At 34.5% G+C, this 22,999-nt stretch overlaps 1 protein-coding gene across 1 annotated transcript; it reads right to left on the bottom strand.

Moving 5' to 3' along the window:
- Positions 1–796: 796 nt before the first annotated feature.
- On the bottom strand, positions 797–22,969 carry LOC123224539 (callose synthase 7-like). The gene is made up of 42 exons (XM_044648256.1): positions 22,678–22,969; positions 22,088–22,188; positions 21,509–21,621; positions 21,339–21,426; positions 21,125–21,235; positions 20,887–21,039; positions 17,905–17,994; positions 17,631–17,722; positions 16,906–17,029; positions 13,486–13,617; positions 13,322–13,398; positions 13,144–13,231; positions 12,792–12,914; positions 12,586–12,703; positions 12,017–12,348; positions 11,846–11,898; positions 11,657–11,717; positions 11,238–11,319; positions 11,105–11,154; positions 10,916–11,002; positions 10,649–10,750; positions 9,964–10,058; positions 9,789–9,870; positions 9,316–9,479; positions 9,071–9,194; positions 8,683–8,786; positions 8,483–8,567; positions 8,233–8,384; positions 7,426–7,535; positions 7,221–7,340; positions 7,054–7,122; positions 6,735–6,915; positions 6,539–6,650; positions 5,213–5,335; positions 5,028–5,137; positions 4,787–4,870; positions 3,606–3,718; positions 3,307–3,536; positions 2,203–3,000; positions 2,046–2,096; positions 1,672–1,857; positions 797–1,273 (listed from the first exon to the last, which is right to left on the bottom strand). The coding sequence occupies exons 1-42, from the start codon at positions 22,874–22,876 to the stop codon at positions 1,031–1,033; spliced, it is 5,712 nt and encodes a 1,903-aa protein (XP_044504191.1). The 5' UTR covers positions 22,877–22,969; the 3' UTR covers positions 797–1,030.
- Positions 22,970–22,999: the final 30 nt, after the last annotated feature.

Below are 22,999 nucleotides of genomic sequence, written 5' to 3'. Positions count from 1 at the left end.
AAGTTAAAGACGAACTCATAAGTAAAAACTGCCATTTAATAGGCGAGCTGCTACAATTGTTTCAGCTACAAACTTGATTGACAGGGGTACATTTTAATGCTGCACAAAGAGTTTGACATACGTGTGAGCTTTTGATATTTGTAACGGATTCACTTTCATAAAATTATCAGATTCATAATATGCTAATAACCAGAGATTTATCAACTCATCTAAATTTCAATTTCCACAGCAGCTAGTCTTGCGGATTCAGTGTGGCACGATGCACTTGTTTCTGGATTCAAAAGAGTTACATATATCAGATTAATTGTATGCAGAGAAGAGAACTAAGTTTTACTTGCTTTTGTGATGAAACAAAAAATTTTTGGCAACGTAAATCTTTGAGCATGATTTTTTTTTTGTAAATTTTAATTTATTGCAGGCGCACCTAACTTGTCCGTAAAAATTGGATTTATATAGGTACGATCCAAAAACCTTAAATTTGTACCTGTTTTATAAAAAGATACCCACAAATAACCCGCCCACTTTGACAGGTCTACCTATTTTCTTTATATTTGCTTGCTTATGATTTAAGAAGTGTCTATTTATGTGATTAATTCAGTTGTTGAAGATGGATTGAATATTATATGCAAGCAATAGGGAGTTATAGAGGTTTTACAGCACTAGTTTTCAATAAATATCGGAATGTGGAACTTGCTGGAACTCAACTTGTCTTAAGCCAACAGATATTGTAATCTTAAAGGAGTAAAGAAAAACGGTGTCATTTTGAAGAAGTTATCCTCCCCTCACAATCCTCTAATGATTTATAAGCTGCCAGCCTATCGAAATTTCATACATATAACAATGTAATATATTAATATTTCAAGGATTCCAAAAAACAAAAATATAAAATAAGGTAACAGTATCATTTGTTTACTTTATAACAAGTAATAGATTTCCTTTCCAAAATGACCATACTGGATGTAACAGAAGCTTTCCTACCACAACATACTAATGTATACTGAGAAAAAATGAATGAGAAATACTATGAAATTTATTTAGATCCTGTTGTCTTTTCTTTCCTCCCAGTAAGAATCATAGAAATCTGGAGACCTCTACTGAATGCTTGATTGAAGAGCAGGCGAGTTTGAAACTCTGATACAAACGGGAACCATGACAGAATAGCGATAGGGGCGAAGATTACCAGTCCCATTATGTACTCGTATGCTCGAGCTAGCTCTTTTATTGAATCCCATAATCCTAACCTCTTAAACAAAGGGCTGCTCGCTTGCCCAATCTTCAAAGGCCAAACAGAGGAATATATGGTTTAGAAACTTCACAGCTTGTGAGAATAACTAAAAGAAACAATAAAGATATAAAACAATTCTGTCTTTAAAATTTTCATTTAGTTTCCAACGTAGAAAATTTCAAATTTCAGAATCAATCAGAATACATCTGTTTGAAACAGAACATTTCAGGAGGAATACAGAAGTAATTCGGGAGAAAAAAGTTTGAAATCTGTTTGAAATGTATCACTTATGGACTTTTTTATTTTAATAACACAGGCATAGGACAGCATGTTGTTTAATTTGTAATATTTTGAGTAAGGCACACTAAACTGGAACAATATCTGAGTCATAAAATGATCAAAATATTTGGCATATACTAGCAAAATCATCTGAAGTTTAAACTTACCAGAAGAAGGGCCCAGCCTGAAGGCAAGAAAGCAAGCAGGCAAGCAAATAAATCGGATATGGTGAGCCCACATACTACAAACAAGACAGTCATGGCTGACACGATACCAAGGAATAGAAGCGCCTTGAGGATCCTGAACATCAGCTGGAAGTTGGTACTAAATTTCCGTCTACCCACTGATACCATCTAATGGTGATAAAAAAAGCCAGAGAACTGCAAATGAGCATTTTATGCTTCTCCAAGGGTAAATATATTGTAAGTATTAACAAAATGCCTAATAGAACAATTTTACTGAATTTGATAGTTAATATAAGCAATTTCTTCAATATACTATGAACCAGGATTCCTTCAATACTTTTTGATTCATTGCATACCTTTAAAACTAAAAGTGCAGACAGCAGAACTATCCAAGAGAGTCCATAGACCTACAAAGAATCGAAGTATATAGTAATATATAGCAAAGTAGTGTCATAAACCTAAATAATTAATAGACCAACAAGGAACCATATCATTGAAATAGAGAAACTATACCAGCAAACTCCTGCTGTGATGGGCTATATCAAGGTGGTAGACAATTACATACTGGAAGATGAAGAAGCGAAATACAAGGATGATCTCCAAAATCCGTCCCCTCATGTTTGTGTGTTTGAGGTGCTCTTGTTCTCCATCCCACCACGATTCCCAACTTTTATCAGTTGGGATCCCAATACCACCACGGTTTCCCATCCACCTCTTCCAGTCCGTCCAATCATCCACTGTTTTTTGCCAATCAAAACCAGATGGATTGAACACAAAAGGAGCAAACAACCATGAGGCAACCAGGAACCAAAAAGAGAAAGTAATAAACAGGTAAAGATTTGAACTGTTATATGAATCCCCATAAACTTCATATAAGACCAATAATATAACCAGCTCCAGTCCCTTCACAAAGTGACTCCGAGAGTACAATCTATAGTTTTCAGCAAACTGCGCATGAAAAACAACAAAGCCACGACCAGTAGCTCGATATTTAGCACCTCCATGCAAGATTGTTCTGCCAAAATAATGTGCTTTTGTTCCAAGCTGGAATGTAAAGAATACAGAAGCCAACTGCAGCTGCATAATGATAAAATCACCCAGAGCAGTGCGAAACCCTTTTTCCAGGCCAATCTCCATTACCATTGGAAGCACCAGTAACAAACCAAGCTGAAAGACAGACGGGGTAGCCAAAGCTTCTTCAAGGGCCTTGCTTTGATGTATGTTTGGAGACGCAAGAATGTTTTTTTCCAATCCGCTCATAACCATGTATACACGTCCATACAAGAATACATACACAGTTAGCACGGTAACCTGACAAGACATCATATCAAATTAAATTGAGATTTAAACATAAATTCCAATTTTTCAGAGTTCAGCAGTGTTGCTTAGGAAAACATAGCTCAATGAACATAAGACTGGCCTGGAGCCAGTTGATATCTGTCGGTCTACTCTTTCTTAAAATGATAAAGTATATTTAATCAACTTGGATCATATGTTTTGCGATATGTGTTGATTTAAAAAAAAAAAAAAAGCCTCAGAAGCTCTACAACTGGAGTACAACACTTCTAGAATAGATGAAAGACACTAAAAAAGCAAAACTAGAGTGATTAAACATACCATGCTACTAAAATAAAATCCAACTGTCGTAAAATAGAATGAAAGCATTCTATAGAAGTCAAACCGGCGTCCTAGACGATAAACATCACGACTAAGTGTCTGCTCTCCATTTCCATTTGCGACCTTTGCCTCAAATGCTGATATCTGATTCATTCCCATGTCACGCCCCTTGCCTACTTGGATGTATTCATGATGTGTTATACGACCCCCACGCAAAGTTGAATTGTAACCTGAATATATGAACAAACTTAGCCATTATACTACACCAATAAGTTAGTGATTCAGCCGAAGTAGATTACCTGCAAATATATCCTCACTTAAGTTAATTGTCTTTGAAGCTTTGCTAATGCCACCCCTTGTTATGTGGAAGATTCGATCAAATATATCAGGATGACCATAATGAAAGCGTACCCTGGAAAGTTAAAATGAAGAACGTAATAGAAACTCGGATGATCATAAGAAAGAAATTAGCCAGCTTATACCAAAACTAAGTTAGCCTACAGTTAGATTCAAATATTTGCAATGAGAGAAGACAGTCATCAACAACAAAGAAAAACAAATAGAAAATTTGCCACAAAACATATTTCTTAACTCAGAAAGTTCGTTTCAAGAATATGATTAATTTGCCAGATAATTGTGAGCATTTGATTAGATATGTTCTCATATACAATTAGGTAACCATATTATGCAAGATTTGCCTACATGGCTTTGGTAGTTGTTTATGGGTTAGAAAATTTGCCTTTTTAGGGTTAGAATTATTGTAGAAATATTTTAGAGTTACAGGAAGATGTATAGTGTTATCTAGTTAAAAATTAGATGTTACAGTGCAGAATTGAAGTGACAGGTTACCGAAAATTTTTTCTGTACTTGAGAATTTCAACAGTGAACACGATGTAGACATGTTTGTTATAGTGTAATTAGGCTTTACACATGCTCATCTTTTGGTAGATAGATCTCTCTGGCTTCTATGCTCATCCACTATTACTTTTTGCGTGCTTTTTTGTGCCTCCCACGTATTACAACATATACTAATCATAATCATAGACAATACAACAAAGATACTAATTTTGATTCTCGAAAATTGGGTAGCTACATAATATATGTGTACCGATGTGATATTCTGTGTTCTATATCTCACACATTTAACTAACTGAAATTGCAATTTTGGCATTCAGTATAGTTTCACTCTATGTCCAGTTTAGGTTGGCCTAATAAGCATGGAATGCAGACTATGGGTTCATTATGTCAATTGATGTCTCCCACGGAAAGATTTTTTTTTTAAAGATTGCTTTATTAGAGCAATAATTTTTTATATAATCCTTTTTAATGAAGCATTATATATAAGTAAAACAATTATCTACTCCCCTCAATCAATAGAAAGAAAAAAAAAATTCCAACATAAAAAATAACTGTAAATATGAAAATGAATTACATGTATGGTAATAAAAAAGGCACTAATTTATGAAGAATCTAGATTTACCTCAAAGGATTTGCCAAAACTCGTTGGCCAATAGTGACAAAACTAGTCTCTTGATTTGACATGAACCAAGCAAGTGAAGAAACACTGAATAGGAGGAAAGAAATGCATGTGAATATAACTGCCAACACTTTGAGCAATATTTTTTTTTCTATTATGATTTGGTTGGGCCCAACAACAACAATCATCAAGATCAAGTTCAAATTATGGATATAATATGTGTGTGTGTGCACTTTCAGCTGACCTTCCAGTAAAAATATGCTCCCTTAGACCTAATATTGTAGGTCGACTAGAAGAATCTAGGAATTCCTTTAACACATTTCTCATTTTGAAAGCCTCCTCAAAGTAATTATCCTGAAAAGTATAGGAGAACACGTTAAATCACTTTTTAAATACTATTCATAAGAGGACAGAAAGAATGAAAGCTACCTGATTCATGTCTATTGTCTGTAGGGCTTCTCCACGAGTAAAAATGATGGCATGATTTTGATTTTCAGGTTTTCCTTCACCAATTTCTGTTGGAGGTCCCGGAAGCTTAATCCGATATATCTCCTATTAATGAAAGGAATAAATAAAGGATGTTAAACATGATTTTGTAATAAAAGAAGCAAAAACATAGCATTTACCAAAATCGTCTTTGACCATCAAATATTGACAATCTTTTTCTATTGTTTTATACAATCTTGTAAAAGGCCTTGATCTGTGTCTCTCCACTTAGAAGGAAAACTTCTTCCTATTGGCATTTCCATGTCAAAATGAATAAAGCAAGCAGAATATCAAGGAAGCATCCATAACATCGCATACTATAATCAATAGATGAGCCCCAAAATTTTGTTTGGCTACATGAAGGCCAGCTGCAAAGCCACTCTGCAAACTCCATGGAACATAAAAATTCCCTGATTGATGAATTATTCCTTTTTCTTTCCAATAGACCAGACTTTAGGCATCTTCAGAAAGTATGATTTATGCTTTATATTGCCATTATGGTGCTCTGGTTTTGGCTGGATTTAAGTCACTCACTTTTGCTCTCTTGGTAGATCAAATTTTGAATCAGGGAAAACAGAAAATATTTAACTATTGTTCATCAATTTGTCCACTATGTAATCATAAGTAGGATCAATAATAACACTCCTCCATGTTATCATATGTTATCACTCTCCAACTCCCCTGGCTTGTTTTCAATTCAAGTGTCCTATTTTTATGAATTCACAAAACAAAAAGTATAGGAGCAGATGGCACTGGAACAAGTAGCAAGTGTTCAAGAGAGCATGTTGTTAGTTAAGTATTGTTAGCCATCTCTAATATCAAAATTATCAAATCTGTAAACGGATGTTCAACATCTAAATATATAAAATAAAAGAAAATAGCTGGCTATCTTGGGGATGATAACAGATTTTTTACATGTGACTCCATATGTTAAACTAAATATATATGAAAATATTAATAATTGGATATTTTATACTAAAAGAATTCCAACAAAAGGGAGAAGCAATGAGATTAATTGAATTTTCCAATTAAATTTATCAATCAAGAAAAAAATGTTTCATCTGTTTTGTTTGTGATGAAGAAATCAGCTAACATGACATAAGTGGATAATTTTGAAAGGACGTATCACTTAAAAGAAAATGGGACATGTCCAACCTTGGGTAAAGTTAAAAATAATTATATTTGCATCTGAAAATATGTACGCTGTAAGCTCCGAAACTAAGTATGAAAGCATATCAATTCTGCATCAAACCAATAACTATTCCATACCTCATCAAACTTATCACCTCCTTTCAAAAGAACAGAGTAATAGAACTTCTGAGATTTTCCATTCACAGTCTCCTCACTTTCATCTACGTAAGCAACACGCAGGGATGGATACCTGACAGGGTGTATTTCATTAAGTACCATCTGCATTTTAGCTTTATGCTGAATTATGACACTGCATCAGACAATCTCAACTTACGTTAACATGAGATTCAAAATATTACTATAACAACTACGATCTCTTTGATCATCAGATTTTTTTTGAGCTCCATAGACCTGACAAGAGACAACATATGTGAACTTCATATCTGCCAGAGCTTCTGCAAAAGCCTTCTCATCATCCCCACTTGATTCAAAGGTCCGGTAACCACCAGGAATTTCTGCCAGGAAATCAGTGACTTGTATATTAGTAACCAAATTTCACTTGTCATATACAAACATTTGAAAGATATTGAAATGAAACACAGAAGATGTTGATGAAAAATTGAAATTTAATATCTGTCAAAGAAACTACAGACCACTATCTCTTGCCATCTCCAGGAAGCATTGCACTTCTAGAGCCCGTTTGTAGTACATCATCCCTCTCACTGCAAGAAACAAAGGCTTTCAAGTTTTATATATATACATATATGAGATATACACAATGCAACTACACTATGGCAAATGAAATCTGTATAACACAGACCTGTTCTTGAGAGTGTCTGCCCTCTGTAAGATACCCATTGACGAGTTAAATCATTCTTCATTTCCATTGAATAATTTTGTTTTTGATCATTGATACGATGCAGGAAATTGGCCCATTCATCTAATACGCAGAAAGAAAGCTATTTAGCATATTCTTACCAACTGAATCACAAAAAGCATACCACAGTTCTGGATCAGGAACTCACCAGGATATATTTTCTGTAGGTAAAACAGAATCGATATTCCATCCTCATTCTCCTTATTAAGTTCCTCAACAGAATATAGAACATCTTCCTTATAATATGGTGTCAAAACACTAAATCATGAGCCAGGAAAGAAATTTATGTTAAGATAAAATACAAACAGACGTCCATTATATAAATATAATAAAACGAAGCATAACAGCACGCAAAACTTTTATCCACCGAAAACCTTGCAAAGAGGAAGCAAATTTTTATAGAAATTCTATATTATTAAGAAAGAGCATGACCAATCATATAGGTCTGATAAATTGCAGCAACTAATTACTAATGAAAGACCGCTGGTTTACCTTCATTTATTTATTGGATTGGATATGATAGGATATTGTGTTAATGATGACGAAGAGTAACAAATGTATATTATTTATAATAGCAAAAGCAATGTAACTCTTAGGATGACAAAAGCAGACATGTCAGCATGGTAAATCTATGGCTATCTGATCATTAAAGACATTAAGCTAGTCTATATAGAAAAATATACATGAACACAGATAAATACACACACACAGGTATTTGATTGATAACCCAATTCCAATCGGCTCAATAAAGAAATATGAAGAATCTTAAAATTCCTTGGAGACAGAGGCCCACAAAGAGTTGGTTTACCATTGTTAAACCTTAGTTAATCTTAATAATGAAAGTCAATTTTGTTTGTTCAAAGGAGGACAAGATGAAGAAGTAATCTCTTACTCTCTCTTAGCAATCTGCAATATTTTGAATTAAGTGATGTTCAACAATGAGTCAATTACTGACCTAAAGGAGAGCATGTCACGAACTTTTGGAGCACTTGGCATATTCATAAACAATGAATTTGCAAAGAAAGTGATACGGCGGCGAGCATCCAAATTTGTTGGCACATTTATTGCAGATTCTTTGACTGTCAAAAGCAAAAAGAGCCTAACAACCTATGGAAAATTTACAATGGTATAAGAACAAAAGATTGAAATATATTATTGTTAAATCATGATAGCTGAAAAAAAAAAAAGGTAATCGCCAAAAGTACCTTCTCCTTCCACGATTTGTTCTCTATAAGGTGAATATTTATCTTTTCAAATCTCCGCTCTTCCTTTTCATTTTCTAGATATGAACTTTGTATACAAGAAAAACCATGGCAAATATCAGTCATGAAGGCTGATCTGTAGTAACAAGGGAAAGAAAGAAAAAGCTTGCATTTCTAAGAAGTTTATAATTTTCAGCACTCACTCATTTGCATTAGCCATAATATCCTCTGTAATAATTTCAATAATACCCTGGAGGACATTAATAATCTGAAACTTGTATACGTCAACACTTTCAATTTCAGATAGCTGTCATCAAATCAAACCAAAAAACATTGAATAACTGTTGAGGAAAATTAAAAACTAAAAACCTCAGGGGTTAACAAAACTGATAAAACATTAGAACTTTCAAAGAAAAAACTTGAGTTCGAGTCTCTGTTATGTTTGTAAAACTTTAACTTATCCGGTGTAGTTATTATGGATTTGATTATTGTGTCTTGGGTTTATCTATCCAATCAATTCGGGCGGAATTCCCCGGTTATCGAAAAAAATAAAAAAATAAGAACTGAAAAAACATTAAGGAAAAGAATTACCAAGACTTTGAGAAATTTTTCCAATTTGTCACTAAGAGAAGGCATCCTGCTCATGCGAAATTCAGTCAAGAACTTATTCTGCTGTATAGAAGTGTCTACTTCCAAACAAATCCGCCTCAAAATCCTGTTTCATGAATGGTAAAGTGAAAGCAATTATGATTCAAGATAAAATAAGTTACTCCTTTTGCACACAAATATTATGACCAGAGGAATGAGTCAAAAAAATGTGGAGGATTCAGCCTTACAGCCTATCAGTTTCATCTTCCAGAAGACCATACATTATATCCTTTAGTGTCTCATAACATTCAATAACAGCCGAAAGCATATAACCATCACTCTTTATTTTCTTAAATAAATCAGCATCCTCCCTCCCCTTGAAATCCTTCGCCATGTCTAATGCAATAGGAATCTAGCATAAATTTAAAAACAAGACAAGAAGTTAGAAATTAGGAGAAAAAAACTATGACGGGAAATTTAAGACTCCTTGCGCTTCCATTTGAGCTTATTTTGACACAAGGAAGAGAGCATTATTTTTTATATATTTTTGTCACTGTCTCGTATTGATTTGCTCCCTTTTCAGATTTTCTGATCCCTACGGATTTCTACTCAATTGACATACCTCAGTCTCTTTTTCAATGCAATAAAAATATTTTCATCATAAATAAAAGAATAAAAAAACTATATAGTTTAAACATGAGGCATCACTCAAAGAATTTACCTTGCTAGCAAGCAGAAAAGGTGGCCACTGGACAACAGAGATATTGCTTGAGGAATACGGCACAAGTAGCAAGTCCCTTTCCCTAGAAATTAAGAATTCAATGAGAACATTAAAAAATTATCAAAGGATGCATTTGATGAAAAGTAAATTTCTTTACACAAGGTGAAGTCCTAACTCATTGCTGAGCAGATCCTCTTTTCGCATGCTTTCTATGAATTCATTCCACACCTGAGAAAAATTTGCAATATTCATCCGGTGTATCGCCTCATCCTGCCATGGTGAAAAGCATTTACTTTAGCAAAAACAAAGTAAAAAATATCGAGACAATGTCAATATCGGTTGACCCAATATACTGGGATTCATTTTGCATATAGGACAAAGAGTGAATTAGAATTGTAGATATAAGTAACCTATGTCAGCAAATACAAGAGTGGATACAGTTGAGATTTCTAACCTTAATACTAGAGAATTTTTTTTTTTGTGTGTGCGTCTGTGTGAGAGAGAGAGAGAGAGGTGGATTCCAATTAACATTTTTTGCCATTAGCACCAGACATCATTGCCTTTGGCAAACACTGGCAACATATAAATGAGTTTCTACTTTCTTTAACTTCCATTTTCTAGATTCCTTTTTGTGCTTTGAAATATATTTCTTCTCAGTTTTTGTTTTCATATTATTTTCTTATTGTCCCTTTTCTATATTTTTTTAAACCTAAATTGAGGGTCATACTCAACACTAATCCGGTTAGTATCGACTAGAGTATTTGTGATTTGAAACCTATCCGGCAGACAAATGCAAAATGAAATTCAGACAGACAAGCGCAACAAACAAATACTGATAGGTCAACAAAAATCAGCACTACCATGTATTTTTTCTTATCTTCTTTTGATGATGGCACAAGACGATCACAGAAAGCTAAAGGCACATCATCAAATCTTGACCGCAACATTCCAAGTGTTCGTATCTGAGAATGACAGTTGTTTAAATAATCATGAGAAATTTTAGTATAACTGAAAAGTTTGTAAGACAACTGAAGTTCACATATGGTTTTCATTGAATCACCATACACTAAACAACACTGGCTGTTTTAGGACTAACAAGTTTCTCTGTGGCAACAGTAGTCACTAACCTCACCCAAATGGCTTAATGCTCCATTAATTACACCAAAAAGGGTGAAAAATATGGAATACCATATTTGAGCATCCATAAAATAAACCTATATGCACAAGTGGAACAAGTTGTAAGTGCAACAAACTACATATGACATGAAGGCATTAAAAATGACCAATTTTGAAATGTTAATCTATGGTCCACTTACCAGGACAATAGGAGCCCATATTGCAATAACAATTCCAATATTATGGGTTTCTGTGGCAAAGTCAACATGTACTTCAGCCAAACTTAAAAAAGAAATTGGGAATGGTTAAAAAGAATTTAAGAAAAGGGGTTACCATTTGGAAAGAACTCATGCCATTTGTAATTAACTACATGCATGTCCATAATTAACTTCGTTGGTCCAACAAGTGGCAGTATCTATCAACAGAATAAAACTATTGCTTGAGAATTGTCCTGAGTTAGAATCTTTTTAATATATTGAAAAAGAACCAATCACAAAATTAGTTTGCATATTCTTCCTGTTCAAAAAAATCACTGCAGCAAAAATTCACCACAACAGCATATATAGCTGTTGGTTAGGCAAGTGCAAGCAAAAAATTATTTTGTCATATTGTATGTATATAACAAAGGTATCATACTTTTATAAATGATTATTAACTTTTCCTTAGGTATCTTAAAAATTGCTATAACCAACATTCAACCAATTTCAATTCATAGTAGTATTTGATTCAAAATAACTTTAGAAAATAATCACCTCCACATAGTAGCTGAATGCTAGCTTGCTGATTAGCAGCATGATCCAAAATAATGTATACCTGGGAATATAAAAATAAATTATGTTAATGGACTTCCAAATCATGGCAGTGTTTTGGCACTAGATCTCAAATCCCCCTTAGGAACATGGGGTAAAAAATGATATCCAAGAGCACTTCTTTGAACTTACTTTAGAAGTGAGAATATGCTCTCATGCAAGCCTCTTCCTACATAGAGTTTCGGCTGAAGAATGCCAACATATAACAGAAGCACACTCAATCAATTTGCTAAAGTAAAATATAAGCAATGTCAATAAGGAAACAAATAAACATCAGAAAAAATCCACTCTACATATTCTTGCCTGAGCCCACCACATAAAAAGTGTGATGATACGCCAATTTGAATGCTCCATAATTCTCCGCAAAAATGGAAAAAAAAACATTATGGCAGCCAATATATTGGGTATCAAGTAAATTGCCACAGCACAAATATAAATTGTTTGGCTCTGCCAATTCCCAGCCCAGTCGCTAAAAAGTTTCACAAGTCCAGTTGGATTCAGCACAGAGCTGGCATAACCAATTGGCAGAACCACTGCCCACACAGTTGCTACTGCAAATTTCAGAACGTACCGCAGGATCTGGGTAAATTTCAAGCTTCTCCAGGCATTCAAACTAAGAATTATATCCAGGGCAGCTGTACAAAAGTTTCTAGTGAAGTAAGAAAGCAAGGAAAAGACTGTTTAATCTACAACATGCTGTTGGAACAGGATAATATGCCCACACAACTAGTAGCTCATTGAAGCTTAAAAATTGCTGAAAGCAATCCTATCATATCATATGGCTGAATTCATTTTTTGTGTATGGTTTCCAGCAAGGCAAATAACCAAGCAATAATATGGAATAGAAATTCCTTATCATAGATCACCAGTACCTTGCAGAAAATTAAGAAAAGCTTGAGTAATGAAAATGCTTGTCACCCTTCTGAACACATCCTCTTCAAAAAAGGCAAGTAGAGATCCAGAAGAACTCCATGCAACAATTACCATAGCCTGAAAACCACAAAAATTACACATGCAAGTTAGTTTATCCAAAAATAGTCAAAAAATACAAAGGAACATACTCAAACAGTACAGAAACCTGGAAAGCCAATGTGAAGAATATCCACATTCGGTCAAAACTTCTATAAAGGTGCCAAAATGTGCGGGCTTCAACAAAATTAGTTTTAGGCTTTCTCTTTCCGGTAGGGACCTGGTTGGTTCTCTGTAAAAAAGCAAGTAAACTACAACTCAATAAATCACAGAACAAGAAGATAAATTCCTGTAGAAGATGTGATCCTCCAAAAGCATCAACTGACAAAATTTGTCCCACAAGAAACCACAACACAATGAGCACATCAATTAAAAATAAAAAATATAGAAACATACAAATTATTTAAGGAATAAAATATTAAAATATGCATTAAATTAAAAAGGAATTGAAAAAAATATACATCATTTGCAGGCAATATCGGCTCTGAATTCGTGAAAAAGTCTGCTTTAAGTTGCATCGGCCAACCCAGCTTAAGACACCTTTCAGACCTAAAAAAGTTTATTTTTTGAGTAGATGGAAAGGTTTCAGCAAATAATCATCTGAGTACATTAACAGAAGTAATTGCTCAGAATACTCACCAAAAATATTCGTTTAGATCATCATAATTTCTCCACCTTGAATGGCTTGTCTTGCCCCCTTTATTTCTTTTAGCTTCCTTTTTCACCAAATATAATCAATATATCATCAAGAAGTTTTAAACATGGGAGCAAATAACACTAGAATATAATCAAGTATTAACTACCTTGCACAAGACCTGGTAGATAGGGGTTATAACGTTCCGCAAAAACGCTTCGTCATCAGGTGCATCTCCATAGTACATGTCTCCACTGGCAGAGGGCACATTGCTAATCACATCATAGACTTCCTTTGCCATCTTACAAAATCAGGAACAAGAAGAGCATTATTTCAGTTATACATAAGCTGTAAGACACTGCAGAAACGAAAAAAAGAAAACTATATTTCTTTTCTTCACAGGAAACAAAAAAAAATGTTACGAGGGAAAAGAAAAGTCAGAAGAGCCATAAAGTTATATGATTTTTTTGGGTCAAAATTAGATAACACATAACATATCAACAAGCTATAAAATAGAGAATATTATAATTACAGGAGAGCTATTAATTGCCAAATCAATTGTTGGTTTCCCAAAAACTAATGGTTAATCTTTCGTAGACAAGGAAAAGAGCAGCAGAAGTTATATGCCAGCTCCAAGAAGTATACAGTTTTCTCCATATGAAATAAACGGTTGGTAACATGTAACCCGACAGAAGGAAAAGTTATCTCCACCATATTTTAATCTGAATACAAAACAATCAACGACAAAAATGCTACATAATACAGTATTTAGAAAACAAAATCAAATAAAAAGCCTCTGAAATTCTATCATGCCAGATATGCTGACTGCTATTATGGTGCCATCTATCATATCAAGCACCCCTAATCAGGTAAGAAGTAAACACTCATTAATACTGTTTTTAGTCTAGATAACACTGTTCAACAATGTGTTTCGACATTCTTCTAATTTTGTCTATATATGCCTGCCCTTTAAAGCACCGATATGTTTTGCATAGAAATAAACTTTCGAGATTTATTACTCACTACAAATTCATAAGTAGATTGGTCAGTGTCATTTTAAGCTTCTTCAAATCTGCTCATATGGTTTCCATTGTCATCTAAAATCAAAATTAAACACATGTTTACAGAAAGTGTAAGCATCCAGCCACATTTCCACCCAAAAGAGCAAACAAAACCAGAAAATAAGAAAACATTTTATTCGTATAAAGATATTTACATGAATAAACCAGCCAACTCGAGGAGTCGCAGCCTCCTATTTTCACCCATTCAAGATCCCGAAGGCCTTCCACAATCAACCCCAAGGTTGCCCAAAATCCTAATTTTCCTCTTTTTCCCTCCCCTTAACAACCTTAACTACCCCTTTGTATAATAAAATATAATATCTAAAAATAGTGCAAGTGTCTCCCTGTCCTATCATTTCCTTTCCCTTTGAAAACCACCTTATACTAAAGGTGGGAAGACTGATTTTTTTTTAAATTTACTTTTATATTTTTGTTTTTTATTTTTTTTCCCTTTTTTTAACAAAACTGAAAACATTTTATTCTCCGATACCACTTTAATAGAAACTTGCTAACACAAGTCAACTCCACAATCATATCAACACACTTAACCGATTTATGTTGGATCCACTCAACACAATCAAGCGATTTTATAAAACAAATACTCTGAATGTATTATTGATACTTCCAAGATTCAAATAACACCAATCAATCCACTAAAAAATGGAAGCAACAATGGAGGGGTGTCATCATACCCCAAGGCTTTCTCTCCCTTCTCTAATATATTATCGATTTTTCTACCCCTTTTGCATCTTCCTTTCTTCTTATAAATTTTTTTCTTTTCCAGCTTCTCCTTCCCCACCTGCCAAACCCTGACTCACTGCCATCTTCCGACGATTTTTCACCTTTTTGGTTGCAGCTGTTGTGCCCTTTAGCCTTTCCAATGTTGATTTAGCTTCCACCATCACTTTCAATCACCGATCTCATGACTTCTAGACTTCCATCTCGTTTTTTTCCTTCTCAGCTTCTCCTTCCCCACCTGTCAAACCCTAACTCACCACCATTTTCCGACGATTTTCACTTTTTGGGTAGCAACTATTGTGCCCTTTCGCCTTTCCTATGTTGATTTATCTTCCACCATTACTTTCTGTCACCAATCTCAAAACTTCTAGACTTCTATCTTGTCAATCCACCATCCTCCCTTGTTGATCTGTGCTCCAGCTACGACATCACCACACCTGTCTATCTTCTTAACACCTTTCAAATTATTCCTTTTTTTGGACCACTCTTCAATTTTCCGACACCAGTCTGTCTCGCTTTTTCTAGTCACCTCCTTCATTAGATCTCACCGCTTGAATACCATTTCATTAGGAATTCGGACAAATTTGACCCAAAACAACTAACAAAGCAAAAAAAAAACCAAAAAAAAAACATGTTGTTTATATACGGCTATTTACATAAATAAACTAAACAATTCAAGGAGTCAGGACCGCCCATTTCAGGTCATTTGAGATGTTGGAGACCTCCTGCAATTAATCTTAAGGTTACGCACAACCCTAAGGTTGTCTAAAATCTTCATTTTCCCTTTTTTTCCTCCCCTTGATAACCTTAACTACCCCTTGATATAATAGAATCTTATCTCTAAAAATAGGACCAGTGTCCCCCTGTCCTAACAGAATGCTATAAGTTACAACAAGAAAAATTTACAATTGATAAATCAGAATTACGTTTGTGTCATTAATAATATCAGAGTACATGTACACAGTGGTGTGTGTGGGCTGTACTCTCATGTTACAATATTTTTTATGCTGATATTTTCAGGCATTACACCTACACAATATGCATTATTACAAGAAGGGAAATACAAGACAAACATAACAGGCGATTTTTTAGCTGCCCAATTGACTGTAAGATCAGGGCAGTCACTGCACTTTCTCTATTGAATAAGAAACAGATAATTTCATCATATAAGCTAAAACAAGAATACAGTTAAGTTGAGCCAGCAGTGAATGATGAGGAAACTATAACTAACAAACCTATCTGGTCAGGAAAAAAACAGTTCAGAAGGTTAATAACAGAATATCAATTCCATCACACTTCAGTAAGTGAATCATGCCAGCACATTACAGATTTGTCTTTTTTTATGAAACGTAAGAATATCTATCCTATTCTTTCAAAATAATTTGAAAACTGACACACTAATGACTAATAGTTTCATACTCCTAAATTTTGTAGACAGTTTATTTAATTTTTTGCTTTTTTTTTTTCTCAATTAATGATATTGTCATTGTTTCTTCTCAAAAAATGACCAACTAAAATTTCTATTTCATGAGACTGAAAGGGGATATAAGCTAATGCAAGACAACTCCAAGGGCACTTAACTAAAATAAAAAATGATAATTGAAAAACAACTTTGATGTTCAGATGAGTAAAAATTCACCATTGCATGATAATAAAAAAATTTCCTTTCAAGATTTACTATTATAAGACTTATGATGAACATTTAAAAAAACATATAACAAAAAATAGCACAGTCCAGCTAACATAGAATTCTCGAACCACCAATAGTGCTTCGAAGACAGTAAGCGTACATTATGGAAGATGTAGCAAATGCATTCAGGCATAAACCGTATATTTGAAGCTTCACCCCATATAAGAAGATACAGTCCAATGTAGATAAGACATATTTGTTGCGTGTCAAAACCTTCAGGAATCCTGCAAAGTGAAAATAATACAGTGGATTTACCCCAAAAAAAAAAAAAAAAGAAGAAGAAAATAATCCAGTGGCTTAATGTAAAACTGTTAGGATCTCAAGTGCAAGGTATGAGTCGTAGATCCCACATTGAAAAATATGAGCAACTAGTGTGAGGTTTATATGACCTTGAGCTCTCCCATCTCAATAGCTAACTTTTGAGGTGTGGTTCTCCTAAGGTTCGTATCATTTGGTATCAGAGTCATCATCATGTCTCCTAATTGTAATCGTGCGGCGCGGGCGTTGATGCCGGTATTGCAGTGTTTGCCCGGGGCAAGTAGGAAACTAGCGCACAACCAGCCCGCGTGGGCGCCGGGGCAACGGAGCGTGATGGTATGTTAGGATCTCAAGTACAAGGTATGAGACTTAGATCTCACATTGGAAAGTATGGGCAACTAGTGTGGGGTTTATATTGCCTTGAGCTCTCTCATCTCAATAGCTAGCTTTTGAAGTGTGATTTTCCTAAGGTTCATATCAAAAACCAAGTTCAACTTATGTACAAACTATGACATAATTTCTGATACAATGAATATGACAAAAACAATAAGCATATAAAGCACTTACCTAATTTTCAAGTCACAACGCAAATACTTACACCATGATTTGTAATTCTTGAATATTTTGTCCATCAACTTGTCTACAGTGGTACTACTCAGCTGTAATAAGCTTTTTATCAATCTTCAATATATGATGACATAAGAATCTAACTTTTTCTTTTCTTTTCCTTCTTTTTTGCATATATAGGAAAGCAGAAAGTGTATTAACATAAGATTATAACTAAGGCAGTTATGAACCAAAATGGCAAATGAATAAAGCAGACCACTTAAAGAAGATTTACCTGCACATAATTTTCACTATTCTTGGACCGTACATCCATGTTTGCAAGAAGAAGTATTAGGTGCTCCCTCTGGTTTGCTACATTTCCTTTCTTCAATTCCCGCAAATATTAGACAATAGAATATCATGATATAATCGCTATCATTTGATTTGTGAGATAGATAAATGATTAGTATAATCAACCTTAAACCAAATGAACACAATGGTTAATATATCCCACCTTGCAAGCATGAAGTGACTTGATTACAAAATGGCTTTTGTTATGAATTAAAAAAGGTTGAATATTTTCAGAAAAAGAAGTTAAAACATTTACGAAAAAGACGTTGAACATCATCACAACACATTTTTCCTAAAATACCTTGTAGCCAGACATGATAATAGGGAAAAGGGTTTTTAGAATACAAAATCAGAACTGGATTCCGAGCCACAAAATGACCTCAGAAACTTAAGTAATGTGGAATATTTTGGAAAAGAAAGAAGGAAAGACATTTCAAGTAGATTGAGAAATGCTATTAAGGCGTTATTTGCTAAATCATAATTTGACTAAGAACATTTATGAGAGGGCTGTAGATAATGACAAACTAGTAGGAGTATCAATGAATTCTCCGTAGAGTTGATTTACAGCCAAGGATCATGAGATGTATTGGGATGATACTACCAAGTGCTTTTTCTAATTCTGAATACTATTGTATTAATAAATGAAACATTAGACTGGTATAAAAAACAAGTTGGAGACATGGAAGGACACCCCTACCCTAAATTATTCGAAGCCCCATTGACGAGCAAAATTAAATTCAAATACCTCATGTAGTAACATATGACCTTCGTAACTAGATTAGAGTTTGAATGATATTAAGACATTATAGGGGACATAAGAGAGGATATGCTAAAAATTATAGCCTAACAAGTACTCAAGAATGATCATATTACGTGTCTTTGTCCAGTTTCTATAAAGCTGAAAGATTGAGAAGTATGCTAACCATATAATAAGGATACGAAGAAAATAACAGAGCAATGCAACTAGAGGATTATAACCACAACTAGAGTAATTATAGAAAACCTAAAAAGTAAAATAAGGTAGATGAAATAGAAAATGCAACTAGAGTATTATATTCAATGTCCACAAGTTTGGAAGAAATTTTTATGAACCACTCAAGACTGATTAAATCTTTTTAGAAAGATTTGAACAGTCAAGAAACAACCTACTCGCAAATTGCATGTAGCCTAGTCAAGATGTTGAGATGCATGTGTAGGAAAAAAAATAGTGTAAGATAACAATATAATACATTTGTCAATTGTCACAAAGTAGAGTTTGCACGTATCCAAGGGTAAGTAAATAAATGTTGACATCCAACACTGACAATGAATCCTCCAATAATGAGTAACTTGACCTCAATCTATGTATGGGATAAAAGGGGAAAGGGGAACCAAAAATTGGGAAGAGGTTGTTGAAAACTCTTCCTTAATCCAGGGATTAATTTAAATTTGAAAAAATTTATTATCCCACAATTAGTGGGATTATTATCTATGTTTTTTAATTAGTTGTACGTACAATCTAGTCTTGTATCAAATATTAGAGCTTGTATAAATTTATTCATTGGTCTATTTATCAAAGCTTGTTTTACTGTGCATTCATTACCACAAATTTTTATCGACATCATGGGTGGTCTTCATAGCCACTGCATTTCTGTATTGTGCCTTTATTGCCACTGCATTTAAGCAATCAACAACCTCCACTGCAAGTCAGGGTTGCAATCGAGTCAAGCCAAGCAGAGTAGTGACGGGCTCGGGGTTGCACGTATCCAAGGGTAAGTAAATAAATGTTGACATCCAACACTGACAATGAATCCTCCAATAATGAGTAACTTGACCTCAATCTATGTATGGGATAAAAGGGGAAAGGGGAACCCAAAATTGGGAAGAGGTTGTTGAAAACTCTTTCCTTAATCCAGGGATTAATTTAAATTTGAAAAAATTTATTATCCCACAATTAGTGGGATTATTATCTATGTTTTTTAATTAGTTGTATACGTACAATCTAGTCTTGTATCAAATATTAGAGCTTGTATAAATTTATTCATTGGTCTATTTATCAAAGCTTGTTTTACTGTGCCTTCATTACCACAAATTTTTATCGACATCGTGGGTGGTCTTCATAGCCACTGCATTTCTGTATTGTGCCTTTATTGCCACTGCATTTAAGGAATCAACAACCTCCACTGCAAGTCGGGGTTGCAATCGAGTCAAGCCAAGCAGAGTAGTGACGGGCTCGAGCTCCTCTCAATTAGGTATATGCCAAACTCAACCTCTATGAGAGCTCGAACTTAAGATAGGAGTGATTGACTTAAGCTTGGCTCACAAAATTACAATTAAACTCTGTAATTTATATATTTGTTAATTATTCTTCATATTCAAACGGAGGGAATAAGATTTTAGGGATGCAAGTGTAAACTTTTTGGGGGGTTTTTTTAATATTATACTCAAATCAAACCGCGAGCTCAGCGAACCAAGCAACACAACAAGCTCGAGCTTAGCTCAGCTCAGCTTATTTGCAGCCTTCATTAGAGCTAAGCATTCTTGCAGCATAATTTTTCTGACCGTTGACCCATCAACACCATCAAAGCTTTTAAATAACAATAGAATGAGGCATTCATAACGAATTCTCGTTTCTCATCTTTCACAGAGTTGATGAAAAGAAATGAAACAAAACCAAAGGGTCTAAACAAGACAATTCTATTAATAAATAATTCTAACTCAGGTTTCTTGTTTAGAAAGGAAGAGAGGAGTGGCAGAATTCTCATGATGACATTATCTAGAAGTAGAAGCTATTTTCCCCGTGACATTCAAAATTCATCAATTTTTCAAAATGAAACAGTTTAACGATATGCGGTGGATTGGGTGAGACTTAGCTTACAAATAAATCAATACAGCTAACAGCATGTAAAAATAAAGATAAAAGGAAGGAATTCAGTGCGTGATATACCTGAAACCCAAAATATGAAGAAAGCCAATCAAGTATGTCAACAACAGATTTATCCTTCTCCTCAGGCAAGGCATGAGGAACATTGGGTGTTGCACGAACTCTGGACATGGGAAGGTTTTGCACATTACGCAATGCACGAATTGCGGCTTTGATCTATATTTCCAGAGGGGAAAAAAAATTATGATGAATTTCATGAGCACAAGCAAAACTAAAACAACAAATACAGCAGAGACGCAACCTCAGGGAGTTCCATGATTGCTGATTTAGCCCCTGTAGCATTTAGTGGAAGAATGTTATAATGTTCATATTGTTCCCGCTTCCTCTTAACGTCTTCAGCATACTTGTGGGTCTGTAATCATGAATCAATTGCGCATCCAACATTTCAACAATCCCAGATGCAACCATAAACTTAAAAAAATTGTGCCATGATTCTGATATTACACAAATCAAACCTCTTCGTCAACTTGTGAAGGAGGTACAACAATTTTTAACACATCATACAACACTGTTGCAATCTGCAAAATCTTAGCCATCTCCTCCCTTCAACAGTAAGCAAAAACCAAAAAGAATCAGTAAATGAATGCTAAATAGGGCATTTCAAAAGTCCAAACTTGAGCCTTACGGTTTTTTCGTCTGTTGGCCTCTTTTGATACTGTTCTCATAGAAATTCTGAAAATACAACTGGATTTCTTTGGGTTCACTTCTATGAAGCTGCCGCCTTGTCTCTTGTTCTTCCTGTTGCAAACAAATATTTTCGACATTCTAAATCATTCTTTAGGAATTCATGATATGCCATGGCATTGTAGTTTTGATATTGACAGAAACTAGTAACATGTATCAAAACTATTAACCAGTTAATACATGAAGCACAAGCTTTGACAATGAATAACATAATTATCATTAGTACAGAATTGGTAGAGCAAAAAACTTAAGGCATTATGAAGTATTATTATCATCCAATTCATTTTGTAAACCAGACTTCCGGAAACTAACCTCATTAAATACTACATTTCAATTTTCTGAGAACACAAATGAAATTAGTCTAATTTAAAGAACAACATTTTTATTACCAAAAAATATTAAGAATCATTTAGAGAAAACTAAGAATGGAAAAATAACATGAACTGCCCAAAGAAATGAACGTCACTCAATGAAGAAAGAAGAATCAATAATAAAAACCAACAATAATGACTAGGACTACCTTCTCAAGTCTATGCAACAGATAGGTCTTAAACTGTCGGACACCACGGCCACTAGATTTTCGATCCATCATATGTGCCATCTCAAATGCATGGTAGCGGCCTGGAAGAATTATATGGTATTAAGGTCATTGTAAAATAAATTATCCATTGGATAAGAATGCTTAAAGTACCTTGGCCATAGAACTCATGGCAACTATAAAGCTTCACATAGAAACTTACCCTAAAGGTGTAAACCAAATGACTGCAAAAGGGGGGAAGAAAAAAAAGCTAATATCTTCTGCAGAAGAGCAGAAGTCAAAGTAACAAAAACTTTCTGAACGGACGGTTTATTTCTGGAAACTAAGAAATTCCATTCTGCTTTCAACTTTTCGAACTACAGTTATTACTCCCATCCCTCACAAATCATAGCGCAGAAGCACCAATCTTTTATTCAAACAACACACTTATCACTGCTAACAAGAAGAGGAATGTAGAATAAAGTGAAATTATAATAGTAATCATTCAGCATAAAATAGTAACAAAATGTGAATGAACTGTAACCAACACAACAGCAATAGAACAAATAAGGAGAGAGAAATATGAAACTAACAGAGATACGCGACTCTAGGGTTATGCTCTTGAATTTCATTAGCCACACGAAGAATTGGAGCAATGACGGCCAAGGAAGATGGCACCAGCTCACTGTCCATAGCCGAGCTGTCTTCATTCTGCAAGTCGACCAGCATGGTCTGAGCTCGACTCATCCTCCTGGACTGAGACCGCTGTGGAACCGAACTGGAACTGGCCATGGCGGTTCGGTGTTAAACCACTCAGTACTAGACGAAATTATCGAAAAAACTCTCCTGGCAAAGTCGTTGCAGTTGTCGTCGTCGAAGGTAGTGTTTGTGTTTGGAATTTCGTGAAGAATGAAT

Source organism: Mangifera indica, chromosome 8, assembly GCF_011075055.1.
Source record: "Mangifera indica cultivar Alphonso chromosome 8, CATAS_Mindica_2.1, whole genome shotgun sequence".
NCBI lineage: Eukaryota > Viridiplantae > Streptophyta > Magnoliopsida > Sapindales > Anacardiaceae > Mangifera > Mangifera indica.
Note: the sequence above shows the minus strand (reverse complement) of the source record. Positions and strands in the feature narration are given on the sequence as shown.

Coding starts and splice junctions, on each gene's coding strand:
- LOC123224539 (XM_044648256.1), bottom strand. CDS start 22,876: ATGGCCAGTTCCAGTTCGGTTCCACAGCGGTCTCAGTCCAGGAGGATG. Junction 12,349..12,585: donor TTTTCTTAATTTTCTGCAAG/GTACTGGTGATC, acceptor ACTTTTGTACAG/CTGCCCTGGATATAATTCTT. Junction 1,858..2,045: donor CTGCACTTTTAGTTTTAAAG/GTATGCAATGAA, acceptor TATCACCATTAG/ATGGTATCAGTGGGTAGACG.